Source organism: Alligator mississippiensis, chromosome 1, assembly GCF_030867095.1.
Source record: "Alligator mississippiensis isolate rAllMis1 chromosome 1, rAllMis1, whole genome shotgun sequence".
In the NCBI taxonomy this organism is placed as follows: domain Eukaryota; kingdom Metazoa; phylum Chordata; order Crocodylia; family Alligatoridae; genus Alligator; species Alligator mississippiensis.
In genome coordinates, this window is record NC_081824.1 from 224,393,230 (window position 1) to 224,420,171 (window position 26,942).

General features: G+C 41.7%; 1 protein-coding gene across 7 annotated transcripts in view; it reads right to left on the reverse strand.

Annotated features, from left to right (window-relative positions):
• PLCB1 (phospholipase C beta 1) overlaps positions 1 to 26,942 on the reverse strand; it is a 777,970-nt gene that overhangs the window by 267,227 nt on the left and 483,801 nt on the right. For all 7 annotated transcript variants that reach the window (XM_014595092.3, XM_059720212.1, XM_059720209.1 and 4 more), the window contains 5 exons: positions 24,492 to 24,571; positions 19,589 to 19,642; positions 18,566 to 18,641; positions 7,462 to 7,562; positions 3,643 to 3,809 (listed from right to left, as the gene is read on the reverse strand). In XM_014595092.3, coding sequence (XP_014450578.3) covers positions 3,643 to 3,809; positions 7,462 to 7,562; positions 18,566 to 18,641; positions 19,589 to 19,642; positions 24,492 to 24,571 — 478 coding nt within the window. The remainder of the gene's footprint in view (positions 1 to 3,642; positions 3,810 to 7,461; positions 7,563 to 18,565; positions 18,642 to 19,588; positions 19,643 to 24,491; positions 24,572 to 26,942) is intronic.

Genomic DNA, 26,942 nt, shown 5'->3' on the forward strand with positions numbered 1-26,942 from the left:
AAAGGCAAGTCTGGGGAGGGCATGTGTGTGCGCCATGTGTGCTGTGCTGTGCTGTGCTGTGCTGGGGGTGTATGCTGTGCATGTCATGTGCTATAGTGAGGTTGTGCGTGTTGCTGCTAGGGAGCTGGCAAATGGGGCAGACACAGAGCAGACTTGTCAGCTTCTAGCCATGCCCCTGCTCACCAGCCAGCTCAAGAATTGTGCACGTTACAGAGTATTAATCCCAAATGTGCCACTGTTCCAGCACATGGAACTCACTTTAACAACAACCTAACATTCCTTAAAGTTAGCAGGTGCCAACTGTAATCTGTAAGTGCACCCCAAGTCTGAGTGAGTACTGAAAGACCAAGCACTGAGATCTGATTTTGAAAGAACAATATAAATAGTATCCAAGTGGAGGGTCTCAAAGACAATGGTTCTCAACCTTTTTAGACTCAAGGTACCCTTCATTAAACTCAAGGCACCCCTTGTTAGACCCAAGGCACCTCTTAAAAATGCCAGATCTTAGTTTCCACTCATATTTTGACTATGAAAAAATAATGGAGCAATGTGGCAGCTGCAAAAATCTTAGAAAAATTCACATTGGATCAAAATGTTTTCAACACTATGGATTCCTATTTGAAATCTCTGGGCTTATCTTGTGAATTATGTTAGCACACTTAACAGTGCTAATATTGTGTTGCACCCTAGGGTTCCCTTAAAAGGATCTCAAGGTGCCCCATATTGCCATGGCATCCTGGTTGAGAAGCACAGCCCTAAGATGACAAGTGTTCAATCTGCATTATGAAGTTGTTTGCTAGCAATGAAGTTTCTGAGGTTTGCTTCACATCTTCTCCATGTTGTTAGCTGCAATGATTTAATTTGATTTTAGATTTATTTGTATTAGCACACCTTCATTCTAATAAAATCTTGTATTTGGTCTACCTTAAGTTCCAATATTTGAGTAATAAGAATGATCTTTCTAAACTTTCCTAGATGTGGAAGCTGATGTGGAATATGATAAGCACAGAGCAGTATTCTAATATTTACAGTGATGAAATACAAGGCCACATCTTCCTTGTATTATGCTAATATTCCCACTGAAATCAAAGGAGCTACGTCCACAAGCAGGGGATACCAGCAGGATTTGACTCTTGTTTAGTACTTGATTTGAAAAGACAAAATTTGACAAGACTAATAAACTGAGCAAACTTTAGAGGGGAAAAAAGCAGAGAACCCTTCTGAAATAATGGTAAGGGATAACTGACCTTAGGTTGAGTAGGTACAGATCATAGCACCAGCTGCAGAGACAGCACAATGACGCAAGACCGGCAGGAGGAAGCAAGTAGTGTTGCTAGGGACTGAGGTACAAGGATTTTTTTCCTTCTGCACAAGAACTACAAATGCTTATAGTATCTGCTCATCAGATATCTCCCATCTAGAAGGTACAAACCAGGTGAAAGGGGATGGCACCATGTCCCCATCTCTGCGCTGGTCCACAGAGCTTTGGGCAGGTAGTTGTGCTGCACTAGCTAGAGAGATGGTACAGTGTACAGGGAAGAAAGCTCAGAGAAGGAATGTGTCTTCTGATGCACAGTCATTTCTGTTTCTCACCATCCAAATTGTGCAGCATTTGCCACATACCTTACCGGAGGCAGTGACTATGTGCCACAATCCGTCCCGTGTAAATGAATCCCATATGTTAAAAAATCTAGCATGTTCAAAATCTGATTGGCTCACCTTGGATAAGTAACCTACGGCTCTGATTCTTTGTGATACAATTTTAGTGTGAACTTTCTATCCCTTAATGATAGTAAGGCTATTTTCCTATCCATACATTATGTACTTATCACATTACTGAGGTATATGCATGGCTAGTGAGAGCAGATTTCTACTACAACCTATCTACAAGTAAGCATGAAGATTACACATGTCAGAGTACTCTATTTCCCACTGGCAAGATAGGTAAAGGAGCTCTGAAGCAATTGTTATGGTCTATTATATAAATTACACATTAGCTTAATGGATTTTCTTTTCTTCTACATCAGTGCACACTTCTAGGGAGTTATTCCGGAGGTACACTGGTATAACAGATCACAAACTGCCTGCTAGGGTCTCTGACCATATTCTTTTTGCAAAATAATGTTTGATGAGGCCAAAACAGAATGTTTTTCAGTCATCTCACATACATCCATTAAGATTTATTTGACTCTTTTTGACAATCTTTTCTTCCTTTTTCTCAAACAGTCAGTATAGTGAACACACAAAAACAAGGAAATAAGGTTAAGAACCTGATTTCAGCTGGAAGGTGTTGCATCATCTACAATTGTCCAATGTTATCCTATTGTGTGGCACAGGCTATATATACATGGTAATAACACTGCATAAAAGACAGCTATTTACAATTGTACAAGATACCCAGGTTCCTGAGGACGAGTGGAAGAATGAGACCTCTCCACCCTAAGGCTGATAAAAGAATGAAACTCAAGATTTGAGGAAGGGCTGCCTTTAGAGAGACCCCAAGGGGACCCAGGACACAGTTAGCCCCTTATCCGGGCCAGCGATACTAACTATAAGCTCAAAAGGCTCCTTATACTTATTTTGGGGCAACACCTGCAACTCATATTTAATCAAGCTCTCACTGAAACCAATGGGGAAGGATTCTTATTTACATAAATGCCCCTTTACACCCCTCTGCCAACATAAGCAGACATTAACATTGGCACAAATGTACTGGCCTTATTATACATGAGAATCAGGCTCTGCAAGTACTATTTAACTGAGAATCCAAGGCCTTTGTCTCTGGTGTTATTTTGGACTGGATCATTCATGGTGCTGATGGTATGGAGCTCAGGGTATTCAGCATCCTGAACTGAGTCCCATATCTCTGAATCAAAATATGTTTTCATGTCAGATCTGTGTTTCAGGATATTCCCACACCCCTAGGATTTCCAAGGAATAAACACTTTAAAAAGCAGGGTAGTCATTAGAATATATGAATCAGAATAAAATAAGAGGTACCATGCAAATTCAGTGTTATTTTAAGACTTGGGGAAGTAGTAAAAAATCTATTTGCAGAGGGTCTGAATAGGATTTCTCACTGCTTTTGGCTGATTGCCCAGCTAAGCCTGGACAATGTTCACGATTTTTGAAAGAGGTTTTTTTTGCAATTATGGCAAAGAAAGGTATTCAGCTATTCCAAATTTTTTTTTGTATGGCTACCTTACCAAGAAATAGATGGCTGGGCTCATATTATTATTGCTATTAACAAGTGATAGCGTTATTTTTCTCAAATTCAATACTGCTGATTGTTTTATAATGTTTTGCATTTCATAAACATTTCAGAAGCAAGTAAATAGTAATTGTCATAGCGCTGCTTATGCTGAAATTTATGTGTCAGAGCAACTGCTCTGAACTATCAATTATACATACTGAAAGGCAAACAGAGAAACCAGCCCAGCTTTCCTCATGCTGGTTCCAGCAAAATGTATTTGATTTGAATATTAACTACATCAAGACTCATAAGTCTGCAAAATCCAAAATCAGCTAGTTGGAAATTATTTGATTCCTAACCACTGTCTGCTTTACTGGGCTGCTCTAGTACAATGTGTTCATTGTCTCAAACCAGAAACTGAGGATAGTGAAAATATGAAAATTACTGACCTTTCTTTGCTAGAGTATTATTGGGTTCATATTTCTCAATCAATTGCTGGACTTGCTCCTGTTTCAATGGTGGATAAAGGATTTCATTTAACCGTGGATCACGTTGCTTCAAATTAATGAAATCCATCATCTGATCAACAGTAAGGTATGGTCTGCTCTTGGCACCACTAGGAAAAAATGAAGTTGAGAAAAAAAAACCAAAACAACAGCAACACAGAGTAATTAGACTATTTTTCCTTGCATTTTTGTGAAATGTTCTGTAATTTCTCATGAAAATGGAAACAAGATTCCAACTGTTGCACAATAATAATTACGTTCTGCTAAGACTCTAAACTAATTTATGTTACCAGTAGGTATGGCAGATACGCTTCATTAAACATGTAGGAGTTAGATTTTCTAAAGTGCCCAGCATTTTTTACGTCAATGGGAGAAGAGTAAGGACAATGCCAAGCACATCTGAAAATCCCATTCCCAGATACCTGTTGACAGTTTTTTTTTAGTTGAAAACAAAAGGAAATGAAATCCTGAGTCTTTCAAAGTTCCACTGGCATTCCAGGTCTAACCATTAGGCTTCACTACCAGAAAGTAGCAACCCTGACTTTATTATCCTATTACTTGCTTGTTTTATAGAGCCTCAAAATATGTGAGACACTCTGCAAAACATGCAAAAAGATCCCTGCCCACAGAGCTTGCCATCTGAGGCCACGATACTAAACTGGCTCTCTGTGGATTTGGCACCCCTGGATGTACCCAGACAAGTGTGCATGTGCATTTCTGCAGGGCCAAATAGCAAAGGCACGTAGTTGTGCTGCTGCTTCTTGTCTCCAGGGAACATCCCTGTATACACACACTGGTACATGGCAAATTAACCCAGGGCGGGTAGGGGAGGCTGGGCCAACACCTGGGTTGGCCCCAGCAGCCTTACCTGGGGTCCTGGGAGCCTCCTGGGGTTGCAGCACCAGCAATCCCGGCACACAGAGCCAGGCTGGCAGCCAGGCCTATGCCAGCCAAGCTCCATTTTTTTTAAGATAATTTTTTTTTTAGATACAAGGATTTCCCAGTATCTAATTTTGGCTCCACACTACAGTGTGGAGACATTTTTTCCATGTGCCACATGATTTTTGTGGCACCTCAAAAGCCTTTGAGGTGCTGCAAAGCACACATGCATGCTTTTCTGGACATGCCCCTTGTGGGAAAGCAATGGAGTCCTTTGGCTTTATAGAGCATCAAGGTATGCCTGCCAAGAGGTAGGATTGGGGGTTTTAAAAGGATTCAGCATCTCCTTCCACTGAAGGCAATGGGATTTTTATCAGTAAATCCACATGGAGCAAAGTTAGGCCCAGGTTGAGATTTTCTTTTTCTTTTTTTGACAGTTACTGGGTTCTGCCTTTGAAGCATTACTGTGCAGGGGAATTAATATCTCCTGTACTGTCATTTGTCTGCCCAGTCCCCCCAGGATTTGCCACTGGATGTGTAGACAGTGCAGCCAGTGATGCAATGGTGAATGACAGGTACTGATTAACAAACCTGTCTCCCTTTGGGACGCCCCAGAGAAGTGCCTAAGGGTGGGGTAGTGGAACCTCTTGGGTGAAGGAAATGTCCCCAGAAAAGCCGATGAGCCAGAAATGTGTTGGCCAACAGTACCCATGCTACTGGGACCCCACACATTCAGAAAAGGCAAAGTTACAAGCTCAATAAGACGGACACTTCCTTCAACTCAGAGTGGTGTTCTGACTCGAAGCTGCAGCAGGCCTATGCCAATTGTCATGACCTTTGTCTTGCCATTGGAACTCTATAGATCCTGCTGACAGAGAAGGTGGAGGGCCCATGGCAACCCCTTCCTTCTTTGTTCTGCCTAGGCATACACATAGAAGGTCTGTGCTTTACCTGGTTGCTCATCCTGGTGGGGAAGGACCAAGGCATTCAGCAATGGCTCCACCAGAGAGCCCAGGCTGAGGCCTACAGGTGAGCCAGAAAGCAGCGTGTGCTTCAGCCACCACCTGGTGAGTGGACCTGTACCATGGGTGACTGGTGCCTCCTGAGTCTGAGAAGCTGGTGGGGGCATTGGCGGCAGGGACGGGGTTGGCAAGCACCTGCAGAAGCTGGCGGCAACATCAGTGACGGAGATGGGGCAGGCGAGCACCCGCAAAAGCCGCTGGCAGTGTTGACAGCAGGAATGGTGCAGTCACGGGGGGGCATGTGCCCCCCCTCCCATATCCTCCCTACCAGTTGCTTATGACCTGTAGTCACTATGGAAAGGTATGCCGCTCGCACTCCGGGCTCTTCTCCCACACCACTGCCAAGCCCCACTGACTGACTAAGTGACTTTTTTCACATCTTTCATCTGTCAAGATGCTGGACAGGCACAACTGTCCATTCATCTTGTCCCATTTTTGGATTCCCCTGGTAATAATAAAGAAGCTATAATGAGGCTGAGAAATTAGGAAGTGGAATTAGGAAGAGTAGCCACTACTTATCATTACCTGTTTGCTCACCAGGAGCCAAATTGAGCTCTGGAGAAAGCAGGCATAACTAAGTGAAACCCACTTAGTTCAATTTTGTGTTTGGCTTTCACACTGGCACATAGCAGGTTGCTCTAGAAGTAGTTATCAATAACTTGTGGCAGACAAATATGTAAATAGTAGCATCCATGAAATCAAAGCAAGTATTTTATACCTGAAAGGTCTGATATTGACGAAAGAAACAGAAAATGATTTACTTGTACTGACTGAATCCCAGAGAAAAGGGGTCATGAACTCATACAACTAAAACTTTACAGTTACAGGTGTTTAAGAAACTAAAAACATGAAATTGACTGAAGCACAAACGACTGGTAATTTCATTTACACAATGCTGCTGCATATGAGTTCTAATTGCATCATGAATGAATCCTCATCACCACTCTTTTCTTTTTGCAGCTCTTAATTGGTCTTCTTGGGCACGTCCAGATGAGTGTGGTCATGCGGTATGTGGCACTGCAAATGTGTTTGCAGTGCCATACACTGCACAGTCCAGTGTTCTCTGCACTGCAAGAATGTGCTGCCCAAGTGTGTGCTGCTCCAGTTTTTTTTCTGAAGCTTTTTTTTCTGTTTTTTCTTTTCTGTAGGCTTTTTCGACCCCTGGATCCAGGGGTAAAAAAAGAAATGAGGAAAAAAAATGAAGCAGCGCACACTCAGGCAGCATGTGCTACTGGAAAGCAGAGCCGGGTTGCCTGCAGTCGTGCTGCAGATGCTGGCCAGGTTCTGCCTGGCAGGATTGCTGTGGCTGCAGCCCCAAAAGGTCCCCAGGTACGGCTGCTGGGGATAGCTCAGTGCTGGCCCCAGCCTCCCCTTCTGTCCCTGGGGGTAGCTTGCCACATGCCAAATCGTGTGTGGCACAGGCATTCCCTGGGGACAAGTAGCTGTGGCACAAGGTGCACCGCTGCTACTTGTCCCCAAGGAACCAAATGTCCACACACATCTGGGTGCAACCCTTGTGGTTTAAATGAGCCTGTCGCAAATGTATATTCCCATTTTTCCCACTTTACTTTCACTGTAGCCTAAACTAGCATCATCCACACTTAAAAACAAGGCCTAGCCAGTCTGTTTCTGTAGAAATAAGCTACCGTGAAAGTTTGCCCATTCCAAATGACTGCTAGAGCTTTGAGAGAGGAACAGTGTATCTACATTCACATCCTAGGTTAAACAAGAGTCCTGGCTGACATAGGATTCTGTTCTTGGCAATCACTTTGTGATGCCGTAGGCCAATTAACCTACTTTGCCATCAGGTGCAGAGAGAAAGTCAGTGAAGGAAAAACAATAAATTTGTATCTTTTCTTACAACTCAGAGAAGATGTGGTCAATTTCAGGCCGAGGACAGAGGTTGTTTAGGAATATTCTGTATACTTCTGGTGTGAAGTCTTCTTGGGGGATTGAATCATTCTGTGAAATGGAAAAAAAATAAAGTAAAGAAACACTGCTTTTTGTTCTCTTTTATAAACAGGTCGCTACCGTGTTTCCTTTGATTTCCTTCCTACTGCCTACAAGGTCACTGCCTTTTCAGGATAATACATTCTTTTGAATAACAGATCCGTTTAAAGCATGTATCTTCCTTTAAAAAATAAATAAATTCATCATCACATTTTTAATAATTTGGAGGTTGGTTGTAAGATTGTGTCCTCCCTAAAAGCAAGTTCCTCTGTGATTCTTTGCAGAAGCATAAAAGGACACAAAATAGCTCCTTATTCTCTGATATAGGTTATCCACAGTAACTTTCACAGTGGGCTGCTAATCCCAGACCCATATAGCTTTATAAATGGGGTGGAACCCAGCATTCAGTTTAGCCAATGGAGTTAAACTAGCACAAAGGGATAAATAAAATGATAATGGCATGGAGCAATAGCAAATTACTTATCTCTTTGGAACACACAAGAGAACCAGATCAGAATTTATATAACCTTGTTTCTATGTGGTACTTTCCAGTATCCCTATTATATTCTACAGAACTTTTCCATGCAGATAGCATTGCAAATGTTTGCTCTCATGCAAATTAGATTGTTTTATTAGAGCAGATAAAATTATTTGGGCCTCCTTGTGGTTGGCCTTTTCCTGGGACTCAATGGCCATGTCCAGTCAAGCATGGCCATATAGTATGTGGTGCCACAGACATGTCTGTGGCACCACATACTGCATGTTCAGTTGTTCTCTATGCTGCAAGGGACCAGCACAGGGGTGTTTTTTTTTGACTCCTGGATATCCAGGGGTGAAAAAACCCTGCAAAAAAAAGCAGAGTGGTGCATATGGGGGCAGTGTGTCCCACTCAAAACCGGAGCCTAGCCGGTCGGAGACACACTCTGGCTGCCAGGCAGGCTTTGCATGGCAGGATCGCTTCTGCTGCAGCCCCAGGAGTCCCTTAGAACTCCAGGTAAAGCTGCTGGCCCCAGCCTGCCTTGCCCTACCCGGGGTAACCTGCTGCATGCCAGAGGGCATGTGGCACAGGTGTTCCCTGGGGACAACTAGTGATGGCACAAGGTGGACCGGTGCTAGTTGTCCCTGGGGAACCAAATGTCCACGCACGTGTGGAAGCAGCCAATGGCATCCTACCTATTTGCATACCTATCTAAAGAGCTCTGATTGTAGTCTTCCAACCCAGGGAAAAGCATGGCCCGTGTTTTCCATGGGCCTGGAAAAAGGCAGGGAGGAGGCCTAGAAGATGGTGTAAGCAAGTGCAAGTCAATAACCAAGTGACCTTTGACTTCTGCCTTTGGAGGCGTCTATTAAAATATTCTGAGAAAGGAAGATGACATACAAAGCAGTCATCATGCACAGGAAACCTCATAAGCAACTCTCTCTCCTAAGCCTTCCACCCCTAAAAACATGAAAAAAATAGAATATACATATCAAAGTCTCAGATCCTACATTTCTATCTTGTGAGCACATATCATGTGGAAGAACAACAGAATCAGACAATGCTGCTCTGCAGTCGCAAGCTAATGCATGATTCTGATCAACTGGAAGCAGTGAGGTGGGAGTGAGAGGGACATACAAAAAGTAATTTTATGGTTTGTACACAAAGCTATTTCCCTTGAAAAGCTGCTGAGACTGCTGCTGAGCCTACTTGTGTCAGAAGAAAGCCACTGAAAGAGGAAATCATTGCTATTATTTATTCTGCTGTTTAGCACAGTTGCCAAGGGAACCGGAAGCATCTATTCAAACCTTTGTTACAGGGAAAAGAACTTTTCAGTATCTTTCCTGTTTTAGGAAAAAATATGTTGTGGGCATGACTGCATCTTACCCTTCATGACTGAGCCCCAAGGGGGTGTTTCAGCAACCACCATTCCGTGATAGTCTTGCTAGGAGACAGCACATCCAAGGTACCCTTCATATAAGATACACTTCATATGAGGTATATGAAGGAATACGTCAGATAAGCCATGTCAAGCACGTGCCAATCCAGTGCATTCTTCATTTTTAATAGCCATGTAGCCCTCCCTGCTCTCCTTCACGAGGTACCCACTTTGGAGGGGGTAGCTTTATGCCATTAAAGGCCCTGCTTCCTCCACATACAGCAGCACTTACCTCAAAGCTTTGTGGCATGGTGAAAACTAACAATGAGACACTGCCTTCCCCAGCACTGACTGCATGAACAGTTTATTCATCAGAAATGGCAGTTTTGATCAATCTGGAAGGACCTGGCCCATTTTGTGAGGAGTTTGACAGAAGAAGCAATCTTTGCCTAGGGGCATATTCAGAAAGCTGAGGAACAGCTTCCCCAGTTAGTCCAACAGACAGTCATTATATCACTCACCCAGGAAGTCAGGGACCTGGGTATATATATCAACATGAATCATTATTACCTACCCCCCAGGAAAATGCTCTAACCACTGTGCTAAGGGTTATCCTGGGGCAGATGTGTCCTCAGCTGCTCTTGTTGACACTGCTTTTCTTTAAATAAATTACTTAAATATACATTAGAGCACTGGCTGCCACTCAGACACCCTATCTCCCAGGTGACCGGCATACCCACTAACAACTCCCTTCCTCTCTTACTCAATGAATATTTTGTTCCATGAAGTATCAATTTGTTTCTAATTTATTTTCACCAGGACAAAAGGAACAATCCAAACCTATTTTACTTCATTTAATTTATTTTATTTGGCTGCTGACCCAAAGAATTATTTGCCGAGCCCTACGCAATGCATGTTTGCCAGGCACCACTAACTTTTGTTTGCTTCAGACCATGGACTGCTCCAGTTGGTTCTGCTTATATGAGAAGCCAAAACCCCTCTCAACAAACCAATTATATAGCGTACCCATACACACACAAAAACCCTTGCTTTTACACCCATTCAGTCACAGCGGAAGGTAGAAGTGTATCTTTGAAAAATACAGACATACACAAAACACTATTTTGATTGTGTTGACAGACTGTGGGGTTTTTTTCAGCTAATTTTTTTTATTTTTTTATTTTGCTTCCTTTGGTTTCCAGGACCATTTTTTTCCTTCCTTCCAGAAGCCAAGGCAGCCACTTTTCATTCATTTTTCCATTATAAACATCTAACTTGGGTGTATTCAGTGGCTGTTAACATATTTATTGTAATTTCAGGGAAGCTGAAGGTAATTGCTGGACTACCGTCTGCTTCTGGAAGGGCAGGTTTACATCTTTGAGGGATGGGATGATTTCAAACCATCAATGTTCCTCATTGCTGCCAGCAAAGGCCTCCTCTATTGAACACTCCCCTCCCTCTCCCTGCCTCTCTTGGCTGGAAGCCATTTTGGTATTTGAGCTATAGTAACCATCAGATGCTACCCGCTTCCAGAGGACATTTGGAAGCTACTGAACAGTGTGTATTACATATCTGCTTCTGTGCTCAGCTGATAGGCACAGATGGGTGTGTTACTATGCAAAAAGCTGACTTGGAGGGCAAACTGGCTTCTCTTGCTCTTGACTCTCTTTTTCTTCCCTCTCTTTATCCACATAACCCTTCAAAGTGATTAGTTTCCACCATTGCTGTTTAGGTGCATTGACATGTACTGCTCAACTGCCCAAACACAATGTAGCTTTGGACAATCAGCTGTGCTCTAATATGGACTGATGGGATGTAAATCTGGAATGTGCAAAAATAAGCAAAACTAGTAAAGAAACTAAGGTGCAACTAATTTCTCATCAGTACATCTGTGGTGGTGGGTGAAAAGTAGCTGAAATCAAATTTGCTGCCTCTCCTAACATAGGGAAGTAAGCGGAGGCCTAACTAACCCCCAGGATAAGCGATAGCACCCATGCAACTTCTCTAAGTTTTGCTGGCTGGAGCAGTCCAATGGTCTCCTAGGAGCTTAGTATATTTTTTTCATGGTACTCTCTGGATTCCTGCCGTCCCAGAAGGACCCTTACACAGAGGGGTTGAAAAGCAGCTTTATGCTATTAGGACAATAGTTCTCTCAACCTGGATGCTGAGCACCCTGGGGTGCTGAAAGATCCTTCCAGTGGTGCTGAAGTACATGTGACACAGCAGGCAGGTGGAACTGTCCTATGCCCTTATGTTTCCAGCAGGACATTCAGGGTTGGACCAGGGAGGGCTGCATCAAGACTGCAGAGTCCAGCCACAACCCTGTGCACTGGCTGGCTAGGGAAGCCAGGCTGGGTTGGAGCTGCCTTTTCTACTGCCTGGCTGAAGGAGATAGGGTGGGCTGAGCCAGTCAGAGTATCTGGATGTGGGGACACCCACGCTCCTTCCTCCTCACCCATTGCTTTCCAGCACTTAGAGCACCCTACCACCCCTCAGGGGAACAGGGAAGATCTGCCCAGCGTCAAAAACTCATTAGTTAGGCCTCTGCTCCTGCTTGCTTTATGTTTATCAGACAACCCTAATATAGGCAGGAGGTAAGCAGAGGTAGTGCATCAGTGGTTCCCAACTGGGGATGTTGCCAAATTCAGAATTTTTTGGAGGGGTGTGCTGAATCTAAAAAGGTTGAGAACCACTGTATTAGGAGATTTCTGTAAGACAGGGAAAGTGCCAGTGTGGAATAAAGGGACTTAGATAGAATCAAAGATTTGGCCTATTGTCTATGTATGAAACACTGTTTATAGGCTAAAAAGAACTGAAGCATATGTGATCTGATGGACTGGAGCAAGCATTTGAGTCAGCAGATGAAGCCACACCAGCATCAGAAGTTGTACCAAGGAGCCAGGAATCAGGCAAAAACCAGCCTGGGGCCAAGACCCAAAACTGTAGTCAAGACAGAGCCAGATATTAGAACAAAGGAAGTCCAGGAGACCAGGCAGAAACAGAATAGGGGTAGAAACAAAGCTTAGACAGAAACTAGAAAATGGAGATGAGGCTGAGGCAGGATCCAGACCAGGTCTCAGAAGATAGGTTGAAGCATGTACGAAGCAACAGATTGGCAACCAGGCTGAGGAAGAGTCCAGGGCAAGAGCCAAGAGACAAGCCTTAAAGGCAAACAAGGACAAAGCAGAGTGACAGGCTGGTGTAGCACAGGGCAGCCAAAATTCTTCTGTTGGCTGTTGGATGTGATTCTGCTGGCCCTGGCAGACCCATCAAGTTGCACGATGATGTCAGTCCCTTAGCTCCGGTTCAAATAAGCCCCATGATGGTGGCTCCTTACACCTACACAAATTCTACTCTGTTCTTTTTTGTGTACCTTCTGTCATGTATCATCTTCAATTCTTGTATCATGCTGATCACTACAGATCTGAACACCTTCCAGAAGGGCACTAAGCAATGTGACCACCATCTGCCTTGTGTCTGTTCAAAGCTGTACCAATGAATTATGCGAACAGGTGTCTAGGAATGATCCTTCTCAGCCCCAACTTGGGTGATCATAAAAATATATATATTAAAAGCTAACCACCTTGCAAGAATTAGGCTTGGGCACTGGTGAAAGAGGAGAGAACCATCTAGTGATCAGCCTGCAGTGGTGCTTGCAACGATTTAGACTTCTGTCTCCTGGGCACTGTTACACATGCTCCACAGGTGGGGGCCTGCACTCTAATTAAAGTGCCACAGCATCTCATGTATCAGCATCCCTGTGCTTCCAAATGGTGACGGGGGTGCTTGAACTAAAGCAACGAGCTAGTTCAAGTGCTCCCTGCCGCCATTTTGAAGCACAGGTTCACTGATACTTGAGATGCGGGAGACTGCTGGAGCACAGTAATTGTCACGCTCAAGCAAGTGTGTTCCAACGATTAATCAAGTCTGTTCCAGCATGCTATAATTACAGCCTCTATGCTTGTGTTCAGGCACCCAAAGAGTTGAACCAGGGCAAACCTGCATTCCTGATCACAGACCGAAGTGCAACTGCTCGGGGAATGGGGTGCATGTTTACAAAACGGGAAGGCATCTAGATGACATTGTTTTTCATTTTTTTAATCCAAAATAAAAAAAATATCAGTGCATTAAGTGGAACCCATTTGGACTTTCTCAGATGTTTGCTTAAGCGGTAGGTGGAAAATGGAGATGAGTTTTCCTTATTTATGTATCTTTGAGAACTCAATGGAGAAAGTGTTTCCAAAGAATTAATGCAGTCTTTAAATGTAGTTACTACGATTTAAGGCTAAACTTAAGCAACACGTTAAATATTTTGGGGCATAACACAGAACAAATAGTAACAATTCTGGAAAAGAATTTTGTACAATCGAGTAGTAGCTGTGAAATGTACTTGTTTGTGTGGGCATAATCTATAGGCAGCAGCTTCATATAAGAAGTGTTCCATAGAATCAGGCAGAAAAGACTTTATTTGTGATGTGCTCAGCATCTAAAAAGTACTGTGCCACAGCTGAAAACAGGCATTTTTCTAAAATTAACTGCTATCCAATCTTAAAAACAAAACAAAGCAAAGCCACCTGCAGTAGCAAAGGATAACTTCTGGTTATTTTACAATACCTAACATTTTCCTTTGTAATCTGACATTAAAACCATTTTAAAAAGATTTTAGCCATTAGGAATGATCACATAGGAACAGGCAAAATAACTGACTTATTTCACACCATAGTGAACTGCTAAATTTGGACAAACCTTGGCTGTGTCAGTTAGATGAACCTTGGCTGTGTCAACTTAGCTTCAGTTTAGCTCAGCACTGTTGTATGTCTTCTGAGCAGAGCTTGATTAGTAAAACATTTACACTACTCAGTGAAGCATGCATGCCAATTTGCATAGCATCTAAAGTCTGTGTAACCAATACGCAGTTAATTAACATATACCATTGTTTTCCTAAATGAGTATTTCTCATATGGACAATTTTAACCTCAAAGCTACAATCACTGAGGATCTTTAAGTTCTCATAGACTTAAAATTGTATTTGCCTTAATGGGAGTTTGAAGACGCTCAGTAGTTGGCAAGATGAGGCCCTTTCCTGGAGATCAGAGATCAAGGTTTCTGTCTTCTTTTCTATGCAGAGTGGTTCAAATTCAGAGAGGCATTTGAATTCGCATTCATTCATGAACACAACTATACAAAAAATAATCAATGCAAGCTTTGGGCCAGAAATAAGTATGAGAAATTTTATATCCCTTTTTATAATTATTTATTGACTTCTAACAATGTGCAAGCTGCCCTACAAAACACAAAGACAAAGACAGAAGATGAAAGCTTGGCCCTAAACACTTACAATCCAACATGCAACTTCAGACAATCACTACATTTAGATTACAACATCTTGAATGCCAAAAATGATTAAAATATGCCATTACTTTCAATATCCTGGCCTGCAAGGCAGCCATATACGAGTGCAGCAATCCATACACCTTCTGTACCTGAGTTCTTTTGGTGACTTATGAATAAACTGCACAACTTTCTGCACGGCATGAAAACATCTCTAATTTCTAGCTTTGCTGAATCTTTGGCATTCTCTATTACTTTGTCATTAAGCCTCTTGATTAATTTCAGGCACTGATGATTTATGATTTGTCTGGTGTTCCACTTGTTTTCGTAGCATCTGTATCTCTCTGTTGTTTATTTAATGGCACAACACATACCATGACAATCTGCACTGGTAGAATTTAATAAGCAGTTATTTTATTTTCAAGCTAACATTCAGACTTCTTTGCTGTTTTCCAAGGGTGTCTGTATGAATTGTTGTGCAGAAAACAATCTACATAGACAACATTTATGAAACAGGGTATCTAAAATAAAACTCTTAAGTTCATATTGCCCTTTATTTTCCAAATGTTGAGTGCCTTATGCCTCTCATTCACTTCTAACCATCTGAGATTTTCAAAAGTGCCCAAGGTCTCCGGCATTTTTGAAAATTTCCCTACCTCTTCCTCCACCTCCATTTCAATGGTTGCTCAACACTTTGGAAAACCAGACAGCTTAGGTCTTGATCCTGCAAAGTGTTAAGTGCTCTAGTCTGCTAACCCCAATCCTGCAAAGCTCTTAATCATGTGCTTAATTTGAGGCATGTGAGTCATCCTATTAAAGTCAATAGGAAGATTCCTGCACTTAAAGCAACATGGATCAGAGTGATCAACTTCTTGTAGAAATAAACTGTCAATAAGGTGCCTAAATGAGTGTTGAATTTTAGGTGCTCAGGGAAAAGTTTCTTCTCTGCTGTTTTTTTGCAGCATTGTACAAAGGCTGTAGAAACCTTGCTTCTAGTTGGGGGGAGAAAGTTCCCCATTTTAGAACTGAAGTCACTACAAGTTGCCTTTGGCCAGCCACAGCATTGAGAACATACCAGAGGTTGGGGTTGGAAGCACTGGGTCAGGGGCAAGCATCACTGCAGCAATTCAGTAAATGACATCACTCATAGTCAGCTCAGCTCAAGGCTACTATAATTTAGGAATGCATGACAGGAAACGTGACTGTGAGACTGAGCATCAGATCCTATCATGCCTTATTGCTGGGGCAGGGGGAGCCTGGGATCACAATACTGAGCTCCCCCTGAACCAGCAAGTAGCAAATTCCTAGGGCGGGGAGCCCCATCAGCTATTCTGGGCTCCCAGTAATGGGGGCACACCATCCACTCCCATAGCTGGGAGTCCTGTCAGCTGATCTAAGCCTGCCAAAGTCATGGTGTACCCTCTGCAGCTGGAAGCCCCATCAGCTGATGAGGCTCCAGTTACGGGACTGCATAGTGCTTCCCCATGGCTGGGAGTCCCATTAAATGACATAGCTCAGAGCCACATGGAGTCACCTGGCCAGGGGTTCAGTTAATGGCATTATAGGAACCAGTCCAAAGTGATTACACATTTTTTGTGGAACATCTTTGTAGCATATTCTTTGTTTTATGGTACCATTCATTGCTTTAAAGTGTGAACTGGTTAAGCATGTCTTAAGTGTAATATGCGGCAGGCACCTAAGCTACTCAAACCTGTGCTTAACATATTTTCATCTCACATGAAAAATTTGGCTCATGAGTCCTAAACTTTCTTAGTGAATAATTTAAATGACTTTGCTATGCACATTAGAAAAAATATTTGGATTTTCAGAAGACAATTTAAAACAAAATAAAAAGCACCCAGCAAATGAGGTGGGTGCACTGAATGCACTATCAACTAATGCCCTGAATGCCCTTTTTCTGAAATGGACTCTATGATATCAATACATCTTATTGAGAGCTAGTACTTTGTATGGGTTTGAATTTGCTGTTTCATCAACGATTTGGCCACGTAGCAGTGCAATGCAAACTTGTGACTTTTAAAAGGTTTTATTTGCAGGATAATCAGATGAGTTTTCTTTATTGGCTGAAATGTACCTTTTTTTTTGTTCACAATATATAAGAGCTTTCTCAGACTATTAATACTTTTCATACTGGTATCCCAGCAACACATATGGAGCAATGTCTAGATAATACTGACTATTGACTTAAATAAAAAAACCAGAAAGGTTGTGGTTTCTCTCAAGGATGCTAAAGATGTTTATGTATCTCTCAGTGAGACTTAAGAAATATTTTTTATCCTTATTACTACTCAGTAAACAGATGCATTAATTCAAATGAGCTGAAAAAGCATGCCTGAATGACTTTTGAATAGCTCATCCTAAATGCTAAGTTTGTTACTATTTCAATGAAAAACAAGTCTTAAAATAAATATCTTCATGTTTCTGACCTACCAACATTTTTAAAGAAAGGTAGTTAAGTCTTCTTAATCTTAAATCAGGGAGAATGCAGGGCAGGGTGACATCTTATAGACAAACTCTTTCAAAAAGGCCTGAGCTTTCATAGGCTACAGCCAGCTTTGTCAAATGCTATGGATCCATCCATTGCAATGGATTCATAGCATTTGTCAAAGTAGGCTGTAGCTTACCAAAAGTTTATGCCTTTCTGGATGAGTTTGTCTTTAAGGTGCCACCATTTTGAAAGGAATAAATGAATAGGTAGAAAAGCAATCAAGTGTCTGTTGTTCATGGTATTATGCAGTGCATTATTTAAACAATCACTTTAGATTTTCATAATCTTTATCTATGTCTGACAAATATTTCCATAAATTATTTGGGGTTGGGAGAGTTTCTAAGTTTCATTCTATCTCTTTATTTTCATTTCCACCCCCCAAATTTCTGAAATAGCTGTTGGTTGGACTGAACAGGCTCTTTTTGTGAAGATTTGGCCCTATTGCTATGTTGCCTCACCCTGTATTTGACTCACTTTAATGAACCACCCATGAAACAGCCTGTGAGGTTTGTACCTCTGCAGAAGAGTTCTGTCTTATATCCACTGGGACTATGCTGAAAGGGACTACCTGGTGGCAGCTGTTACTGGATCTCTCTGAAACTGGATACAGCAGAAAGACAGAAGGCTTACTTTTCACTGCAGCGTTATCCGGAGTTAACTACACTTGAATTAGCCTTGCTGGAGTGAGAGCAATCACCCTTTCCAAACGCCACTCAAGCTGCACAGAGCGCTTGGATTAGCTGTACAGAGGGACTGGATTAGCAGCACAGAGTGATTGGATTAGCAGCATAGAGTAGCTGCATCCCCATTGTATTATTAGTTCCAGCATCGAGGCCCTTGAGTTCTTAACCCAGTTCACTTGGGAGTGAGCTAGGGAGAGTAAACCACTTCACTCAAATTAGAGATATTTGTGTCTGAACAGGAGTCAGGTGAGGGGCAGCATTCAAGCACAGCTAATGTTGCAGTGGTGTCAAGTGAAATGAAATGGAGACACTGACTATATTAGAGTCTCATGTGGTATCCACAGGGGAATACATACGACTCTCTGTCCTTCCCTCCAGTCTGTTCACACTTCCTTCAAGCTCAACCAGCCTCAAAACAAAAATCCTCAGTTTTGCAGATAGATGCCTTTGGAGTCTGGGGGAGTGTAACTTTTGTGCAGGAGAGAAAGATTAACTGGCTGAAGACCTGCTGCACAAGCACGTCTCAAGAGGAATAATCAACCCTTGAGAAGTCACAACTGGAATCAGCAGTGGACTAGCACCTACTGACTACAGTGGAACTTCAGAGTGGACCAGGAAGAAACTCAAAATGCTTACCCTGGCAGAGGGAAGATTGCAAGCTTCTAACGCAGTCTCCACTCGTTTTCTGTCAGTGGAAAATAGGCGGTATATGCTGCCAAATGGAAATCAATAGAGGAATTAATTCAGTGGTACATCACATGGTCCTGTGTTATACAACTACAAGCTGTGCAAAAAATACAAGGCTAAATAGATTGCACAGCACAGTGACATTTTTGAAAGACCTGTGTGTTTATCGTTTGCTTCATAACCAGATATTAAAATAGAAATGCTATTTTTTAATTTTTTTAAAATTACAATGGTTACAATTTGAAAAAAAAATCCATGCTTGTCCTGTAGAGCATGGCTAAGAGGGAAGGGGAGGAAGGATGAAGGAGAAGTAGCTATACCACATGTGGGCAGACTGACCCTAGGAGGGAGAGACCTCTGATTCCTTTCACCTCTAGGTTCCCAGTTAAACTCCCGCCACAAGTGGCTATACGCTTGTGTATATGATGTGACTTTTGTGGTATCTCCACACTACTGCCTCAACAGGTATCTAGGTACTCTAGTGATTATGGCTTCTTTCATCAAAGTATCTCAGTGATCTCTAATATACTTAACTTTCCACACCCTGCATGAGGGATTTTGATAATATTTGTATTTTTGCAGGCATGGGAAGACCTAGTGATTTGAGCCAAGTGAAATGTCTGGCAAAGAAGAGACTTAAACTCAGGCATCCTGTGCACAAACCATAAGGCTCTTCTTCCTTTTGAACAGCTTGGGTGGCAATCCTGTCACTGAGGACATCAGGAATGAGGCCCAATTCTACCCTCCTGGAGACAGAACTGGTTTCCAACTCGGAAGCAGGCTATCTAGTTCAGGGTGCAGCGTGCAGGCACAACAGTGCGGGGATACCCCATGTTATTACTTGCACAGGAGACATACTGCAAGTACAAGCAGATGATTTCCTGCAAAGGGATGACAGCCCAGTCCCTGTCCAAACCCCAACTTCATAGCTTCAAGCTGAAAGAACCAATAACAAAGAAGACAAGAACTTACGTCTTCAGAGGAATACGTCCTTCTGGTGTGACTTGCAGCTTCAGTTTTGTGTAACTGTGGTGGGAAAACATATTTAAATGTATTTATTTTTCCTCCAGCATTAAAAGAAAAACACTTTGCAAACAGTCTTTTAGTTGGGCTCCATTATTTCTGTCAGCCTGCAAATTTGACTCGCTTATTTGGAGCTATCTGAAAAATCTGGCAGGAGAGCATAAATATTTGAGTGTCAGGACAGTAATGCAGTCACAGTCAAAAGCAGTCAGGTGGGACAGTACAAACATGGTCAGGACACTAGGATCTGATACAAAAATTTTCAGTGCTGACACTGCTGCGCAAAAGCACAGAGATGAGAAATGGATTGACCAACTGTGGAGAGTTGCTCCTTGCTGCTATGTCCACGGAGACATAGTTAGCTGAAATTTTGAAGTCAAGTAGAAGGCAGAGTAAATTTGCGCCTTATAGTCTTATCAAAGTGTTAAGTGATTGTGTATGTGTATATATGTATATGCATGTGTGTATGTGCATATATATGTGTGTGTGTGTGTGTGTGTATACACACACACATACACATATTGTGTCCTATTCAGGTTTAAGTCATAGAGCCATCCATCACCCTTGGAAAGGTCTTCCATAGCCCAAAGGATTCCATTGGTAGGACCATTTCCTCACTATCAGTGTACATTTTCTTTTGCTTAGTCCTATTTCCATTTCTCAGATCACCCTTTAAAAAGAAAAAGAAACCTTCTCTCCCTCCATGACGCCAAATATAGGCACATCACAGCATTTGGAATTGGACAGAGATTATCTACTCCTTTTGCCCTAGAAAGCACAAGATCTGCTCCCTGAACAAGGAGCCTTATTCCTGGATGCAGAGCAGTCTGCTTCCTATGCTCTGCTAGACCAGATACACGGGCTGCTAAGGGATGCACTCTCCAGAATGGGGGGACTGTCGGTGTTCCTGGCTCTTGTGTACAACTTTCCCTCTCCACCTGTGGGAGTATGAACACATTTTAGCAGGCAGGGACAGGCTCAAAAACTTAGAATCACTGGTTCAAATGAGTATGACCACCATTCAGGACCCCCCACATGTGCCAAGTTCAAAGTCCTCTCTAGTGGTTAAAGGGGCTAGGAGAGCATTAGAGTTTTTTTAGTAAGCAAATCTCCTAATCACCTACTAAAACCACCTACATTCTGGCATCTAAGCACAGCACCTGGACTCAATCTATCCTTTATCTCCATACCCACAGCTTTACCTATCCCCTGTCCATTAATGCCTCAGGACAGAATATATCTCTTTTGTCCAAGCCTTGCAAATCCATAATCACACAGAAGAGGCTGAGTCAAAGCCCATTGAAATGGGAGTTGTTCCATTGATTTCAACAGGCATTAGAACAGGCCTATGGGCATTTACTGGGGATTGTACTTGTAATGATTTTACAGGATCTTTTTTCTTTGTTTTGCTTTTTGTTCAGAGAAAATTAAAACTAGAAATGTATGGATTTTTTTTCAACTAGAAGCTTTTTGTAAAAAAAATGCAGATTTATTAACATGGAGACATTTGCTACTTATGTCTCCTTTTTGTTGAACTGTTCATATTTACATAAAAATAAAACTTACAAACAAAAAGAAATAATGATATATTTTGTGTTGACATGTTTAGTTTTAATTTTATGTACATTTTTGTGTCAAAATGTCCTATAATTTGATGTAAAAAATTAAAAAGGATCCCCAATGAATCTCAAAGGACGCATTTCATTTCCACTTAAACAAAATATTTTATCTGAACCAAAACTAATTTTATTGCAACTTTCGGATTTGGCATTTTTTCAAAATTAAACTATAGATATTTGCATGGTTCACATGACTTTCGCCCCTCCAAAAAGATAATACTTCCAGGAGGAGAACATTTGTAGCACTGTCAAAAACAGTGATTTCTAACACTGTAGTCTGTGTAATCATTGCTAAAAAAGTCATTTTCACAAATCATTCTTTGTCTGTACACACATGTACACACATATGCATATGTATGTGCATATGCCTATGAGGAAGCATACTTATTTATTTATTTATCTATTTGTTTGTGATACTTATATTTTCCAAAGAGGGCACTTCTCCTGTACTACCATTTTGCCAATCCCAAACATTAAACAATACACTATTAAATTGACTTAAATATCAGGATAATTTTGTTTTTTTTTAAAGTATATTCTGAGTTTTATTTGCTTTCCTGAAGCAAACTGTTCTCTGTAACAGAGGGCTAAAAACTTACTTTTTTCAAACAGAAGTTGAGAGTCTCAGATATGTATTTTTGTAAGCCTTCAAATGTCATGATACTTGTGACAGAACAGCAAGCGTTGGCATCCCTGCTGATCTGCCTTTTTCTTCAGAATTCTTTGATACTTTCTAGGGAACCCTGAAAATGTGCTGTTTTATCTTCTCCTAAAGCCATCTGAAGGGGTCTGGACGTTATTTTTTTCTCCACAGCTGACTATAGGTGCTGTTGCTGAAAATACTACCACCATCAGCAGCTGAGCATACCGTCCAATAGCAACCTGGTGGCTATGATTGACATTGGACTTAATGATCTCAAGTTAGCCCTGTTTAAACCTTTGCTGTCTACTCCAGGAATGTGTGAAAAATCTACTTCACAATGAAAGAAAAGAGCAATTTAAATGCAAAGTGCCTATTCTGTGAAATGCAATCTAACTTCCTCATGTAACCTGAGCAGAGGAAAACTTTCAGTCTTTTTATTAATACGCTTCCAGATATGAGAAAAGTTTGGATGCCAAAAAAAGAAAATGTCTTCATAATTCGGCTCTAATGTAATCATTTTTCTATTAGATGAAAGGGTTCTAACTGGATGGGGATGGCCATTACTCCATATAGTAATTAAATTGGGACAAGATGTTTTATCTTCAAAGTTAAAGATTCCTTGAATAACTCTGCTTTGGTATCATTGCCAAGGCCCCTGGAAATGCTGTAGTACCTGAGTTATTAATTAGTGGGAAAATAAGAGACATGACAATACCGTGCTTGCTGTTTACTTTATTGTGACTTTATTTCTATGAATTGAACTAAATAACCATAGTAAAGGGATCCAAAAGAGTGGACTACAACAGAGACCAGTGTTATTACTACACAGCAGGCATGTCTATACATGCACTTTAATGCACATTAACTTATTTTAATGCACATTAAAGCATCACTAAAACACTGTGATATTTAGCTAGTGCACATTAAAATAGGCTAATGCGCATTAAGCATCACTTAAAAACCATGGGCACCTATACACAAGTGCGTTGGAGCAGACTAGATTAATAGAGTCTGCTGGAGCATGGCAATTGCTGTGCTCCAGCAGCCTCCTACGTTTCGTGTATCAGCATCCCTGCACTTAAAAATGGCAGCAGGGGTGCTTTATCTAAAGTTCATCAAATGAGCTTTAGTTCATGTGCCCCCACCCTCCTTTTTAAGTGTGGGGATGCTGGTACACGAGACACAGCAGTGCTTTAATTGGAATGACTCTTGGAGTCATTCTAATTAAAGTGCTGCCCCCTCCTCACCTTCTCCGGAGCACGTGTAAAAGTGACCCATGCTATTTAGTTAATGTACATTAAGACAGGCTAACATGCATTTGCCTAGTACCTCACCGTGAAGGAACTAGATTTAATTCATATAAACTAAAGTTCATTAATGCATGTGTAAACGCACCCCGTTTAATGGAACACTTATCATGGATACTCAGCAGAACAGTATGTATGTGACTGAGCAGCAGCTCTTTTCTATTGCATACCCTGGGCAGAGCTGACTGGGCACATGAAGGTACGAGTGGTAAAAGGGGGCACAATATTACATATCCAAATAAAATTTGCACACGCCCACAAGCACCACATCCCCCAAAGAAACATAGGCAAGTATCCTTTGCTTCCAGTGTACCTTGGGCAGCATACTTTTCACCTATCCCCAAAGTTGTGTTTGCTGTGTTCAGTCTAGTTCAGGCTTAGCTTCCAAGTTGAGAGAAGGAATCAAAGTCTCAGTGTTTTAACCTTTAAAATAGCAACTATTCCAGTAAAGGAATTATGCAGTACTTGGGACAAGTTCTGAAAAGCAAAGGAGCTAGATTTCACAAGGGACATGTGAGGCTAAATGCGAATACCATTTTCCTCATAACAAGTTGAGGCCAGCAAGGTAACACCCCCCACGATACATCATTTTTACCTGTCAGGCTTTATCCTCAACACTGCCATTTAAACAAAACTATCTCTGTCTGTGCATTCATCATCCACATGACACCTACTAATCTTGGATTGATTCAGCTATTTCTCTTTAATTTGCAAGGTGCCTGCTAATTTTATCCCTAAAATATCTCATAAACAGCCCTTTATACTTTGTCGTACAAGTACTCAGAATCTATGCATTGTGCCAGCCAATCTAGATGAACAGATTTACAATTTCACTCTACTGAGTGCCGAGACCTGTGGGATTAAACTGAGGAAAATGGAAATCTTGTACTTTTCATTCTTTGACTAATAACAGATAACAAAGAAAAAAAATAGAGACGTAAGCCAGTCTGAAATTTATTGTTTTTAACCCAGAGCAGCAGTGCCAAGAGCTGGAGACATTCCCTCTGTGTGCAACAGGAAGATTGCATTGAAAAACATAATCCAGCTGTGACTTCTCGGTAGTAGTTTGTGAAAAGAACCTTATTTCCCCAATTTCTTTTTTAACATTACAGTTCAGATATTAGGTTTTTGAACTCAACGAGAGAGGAGAATCTGTGTTTACAAAAATGACAACCTTTCAAAATATAAACAATAGATGGCAATCTGACTAACATAAAGTAAAAAAGGGGAATGACTCAGAAAAAGGAGTAACATCCTTTGCAATAAATATTATCGTTACTTACGCTTTTTCCAAACATGCATCTCTTGACATGTTGTGTGCCAACAGGTTTGTTGCCAAACTGAAAACTTCATCTGTCCACTCCTAAAGAGAGATAAATTAAATTTGACCTTGCTCAAATGAAGAGTTGTTTAGACCTTTACTTTCATGACTGCAAATAATTTCAACATGAATATTATTAGGAAAAAACTGATTAATGAAAGCCTGAACCCTCTCTTTCCCAATAGAACTCCATTTCTAGATTACTAGCCTGTCTTTTTCATTCTGCATGAAACACAGCCTGCTATGAATAGAATTTTCTTTTTATAAAGAAAAGAAAAAGTAACAAACACCTGTGCATTTCAAAAGAAAGATCAAAGATGATTATTCAGGCCTAATTCAAAGCCCACGGAAGTCAATGGGAGTAAATTCATTGATGTCAGTAGGCTGAGGCTCAGAGTCATGAAAAAAATCTATGATAGTGCGACTGTGTGAATATTCACTATTTTAGGGGGGGGGGTTACAAAGGTTTAAAAAATATTAAATGAAGCAGAGAAAGAGAAAATAAATATGGTTTTCTTATTTACTGTCTCTCACCATGCTAGAACTAGGGTATATAAAATTAAACTACTGAGTAATAGGTTTAAAACTAAAAAAAGGAAAGTCTTTTTCAGAGTGAGTAATTAATTTGCAGAACTCATTGCCACAAGAAGTTATGGAAGCTAGCAGCTTAACCCAGTTCAAAAGAGGACTGGATAAATTCTTGGAGGAAGGTCCATCAGCAGGTGGGAGAGGAGCGAGGCTAGAAACTGTTGATGCCCTTGTCATTCTCTCCCTCAGCATGGATATTTGGCTTGATGGACCTATGGTCTGACCTAGTAAACAGCAGTTTTTATGTTCCCATTTTTTTTGAGACCCAAAGGACTGAAATACCCAGAATTGACCAGCATGGGCTTGCTATGACTTGCAAGTAATGAGCCAAGGCTTCTAGGTTGGGGCTGAAATGGACTTAGTTCCTCTCTGGAGTGGCACCAAGGAAAACCTGCAACCTTACTAGTGGGTAACACTGCTCTTATCTAAATTTGTTATGTGTCCTAAAGCGTGAGTGTGGGGTTTTTTTGGAAAATCTCAATATAATATCGCTGATAGATCAATTCCTGTACAGGGAAATAATCCAAGCAAGCAACCTTTCCTTTATTGGATGTGATCAATATGCCTTCATCACCCACCTCTGAGTTTAGGTTAGATCAGAAAGCCATGTGCAGTATATCAGAGTGCACTGTTCTCAATTCTCAAAGCGCACAGTTTAAGAGCGTGTCTGTACCCAGTCAGAGGGGAAGGAATCATTGAAAGAGCTGTCAAATTTGTCTCAAACAGTCCTTCTTGATGAGGTGTGAGGTGACGGTCCCACTTCCTGGCTCTTCTAGGTACTGGATAATTTTTTCTTAGAGACCCCAAGCACCTTACCTACAGTCAGAATCAGGGAAACCCTTCAAATCCAGGGGCAGTAGGTACAAATTCCTTATGCAGTGTCCCAAGATTGCATGCACAAGAGAACATGATAGTATGGAACTGCAGTAGCTCAATTATTTGAATAATCTGGGGGGAAAAAGGAACAAGTTCATCTAATGGAGCTTTCCCATTAGAACACTTTATTGGAATTAACTGATGTTGGCAGACAGGGCTACAATTTGGATAATCAAAATTTAGGCAAATGCATTTGGATTGTGTGATCTCAGTCACAGGAGTAATCACTCAGTCTAGAATGACCTCCTTTGTGTCGCATGTCACGTGCCCTCTTTGCTCCTGGAGATTCTACCTGCTGCTTGCCACTAGGGCTGTGCAAAGCTTCAGTTGCCGATTCAATTTGGTGGAGATTCGGCCTGATTCAGGGGCCAAATCTCTGAATCCAAATTGAATCAGGAGACCCATTAATCTCTTCAAATTGAATCAGAAGCCTCCAATTTGATTCAGAGAGATTCAATGATTTGGACATAGACACAGCTTTAAATGTTTTTCCTACATACCTCAAGATGGCAGGGCGGATGGAGCGACCCATGGGAATGCAGAGGGGTCTCTAGCATGCTCGGTGGTGGACCTCGAAGTAGACCAGAAGCACTTCCGGTCTACTTAAAGGTCCACTGTGGAGCGCATGGGGGACCCTCCTGCCCCATGGATTGGCAACTGGTGCCTCCTGGGTCTGGGGGGGCACCTGGGGTCCCCCTGAGGCTGTTTTTCCAACAGTGTGTGCTTTACTTTAAAAAAAAAAAAAAAAAAGTACTTCTGGTCTGCTTCCGGGTCTGCCACTAAACACGCAGAGGCACCCACCCCGGGCTCCTGTGGGATGCTACGTGCTCCCCACCATCTCAGCATTCACGAGCCATGCCTGGTACCTCAAGGTATGTAGAAAAAACATATAAAGCTGTGTCTCAGGGCAAATCGCTGATTCTCCGAATCAAAATCAAATCTTCAGATT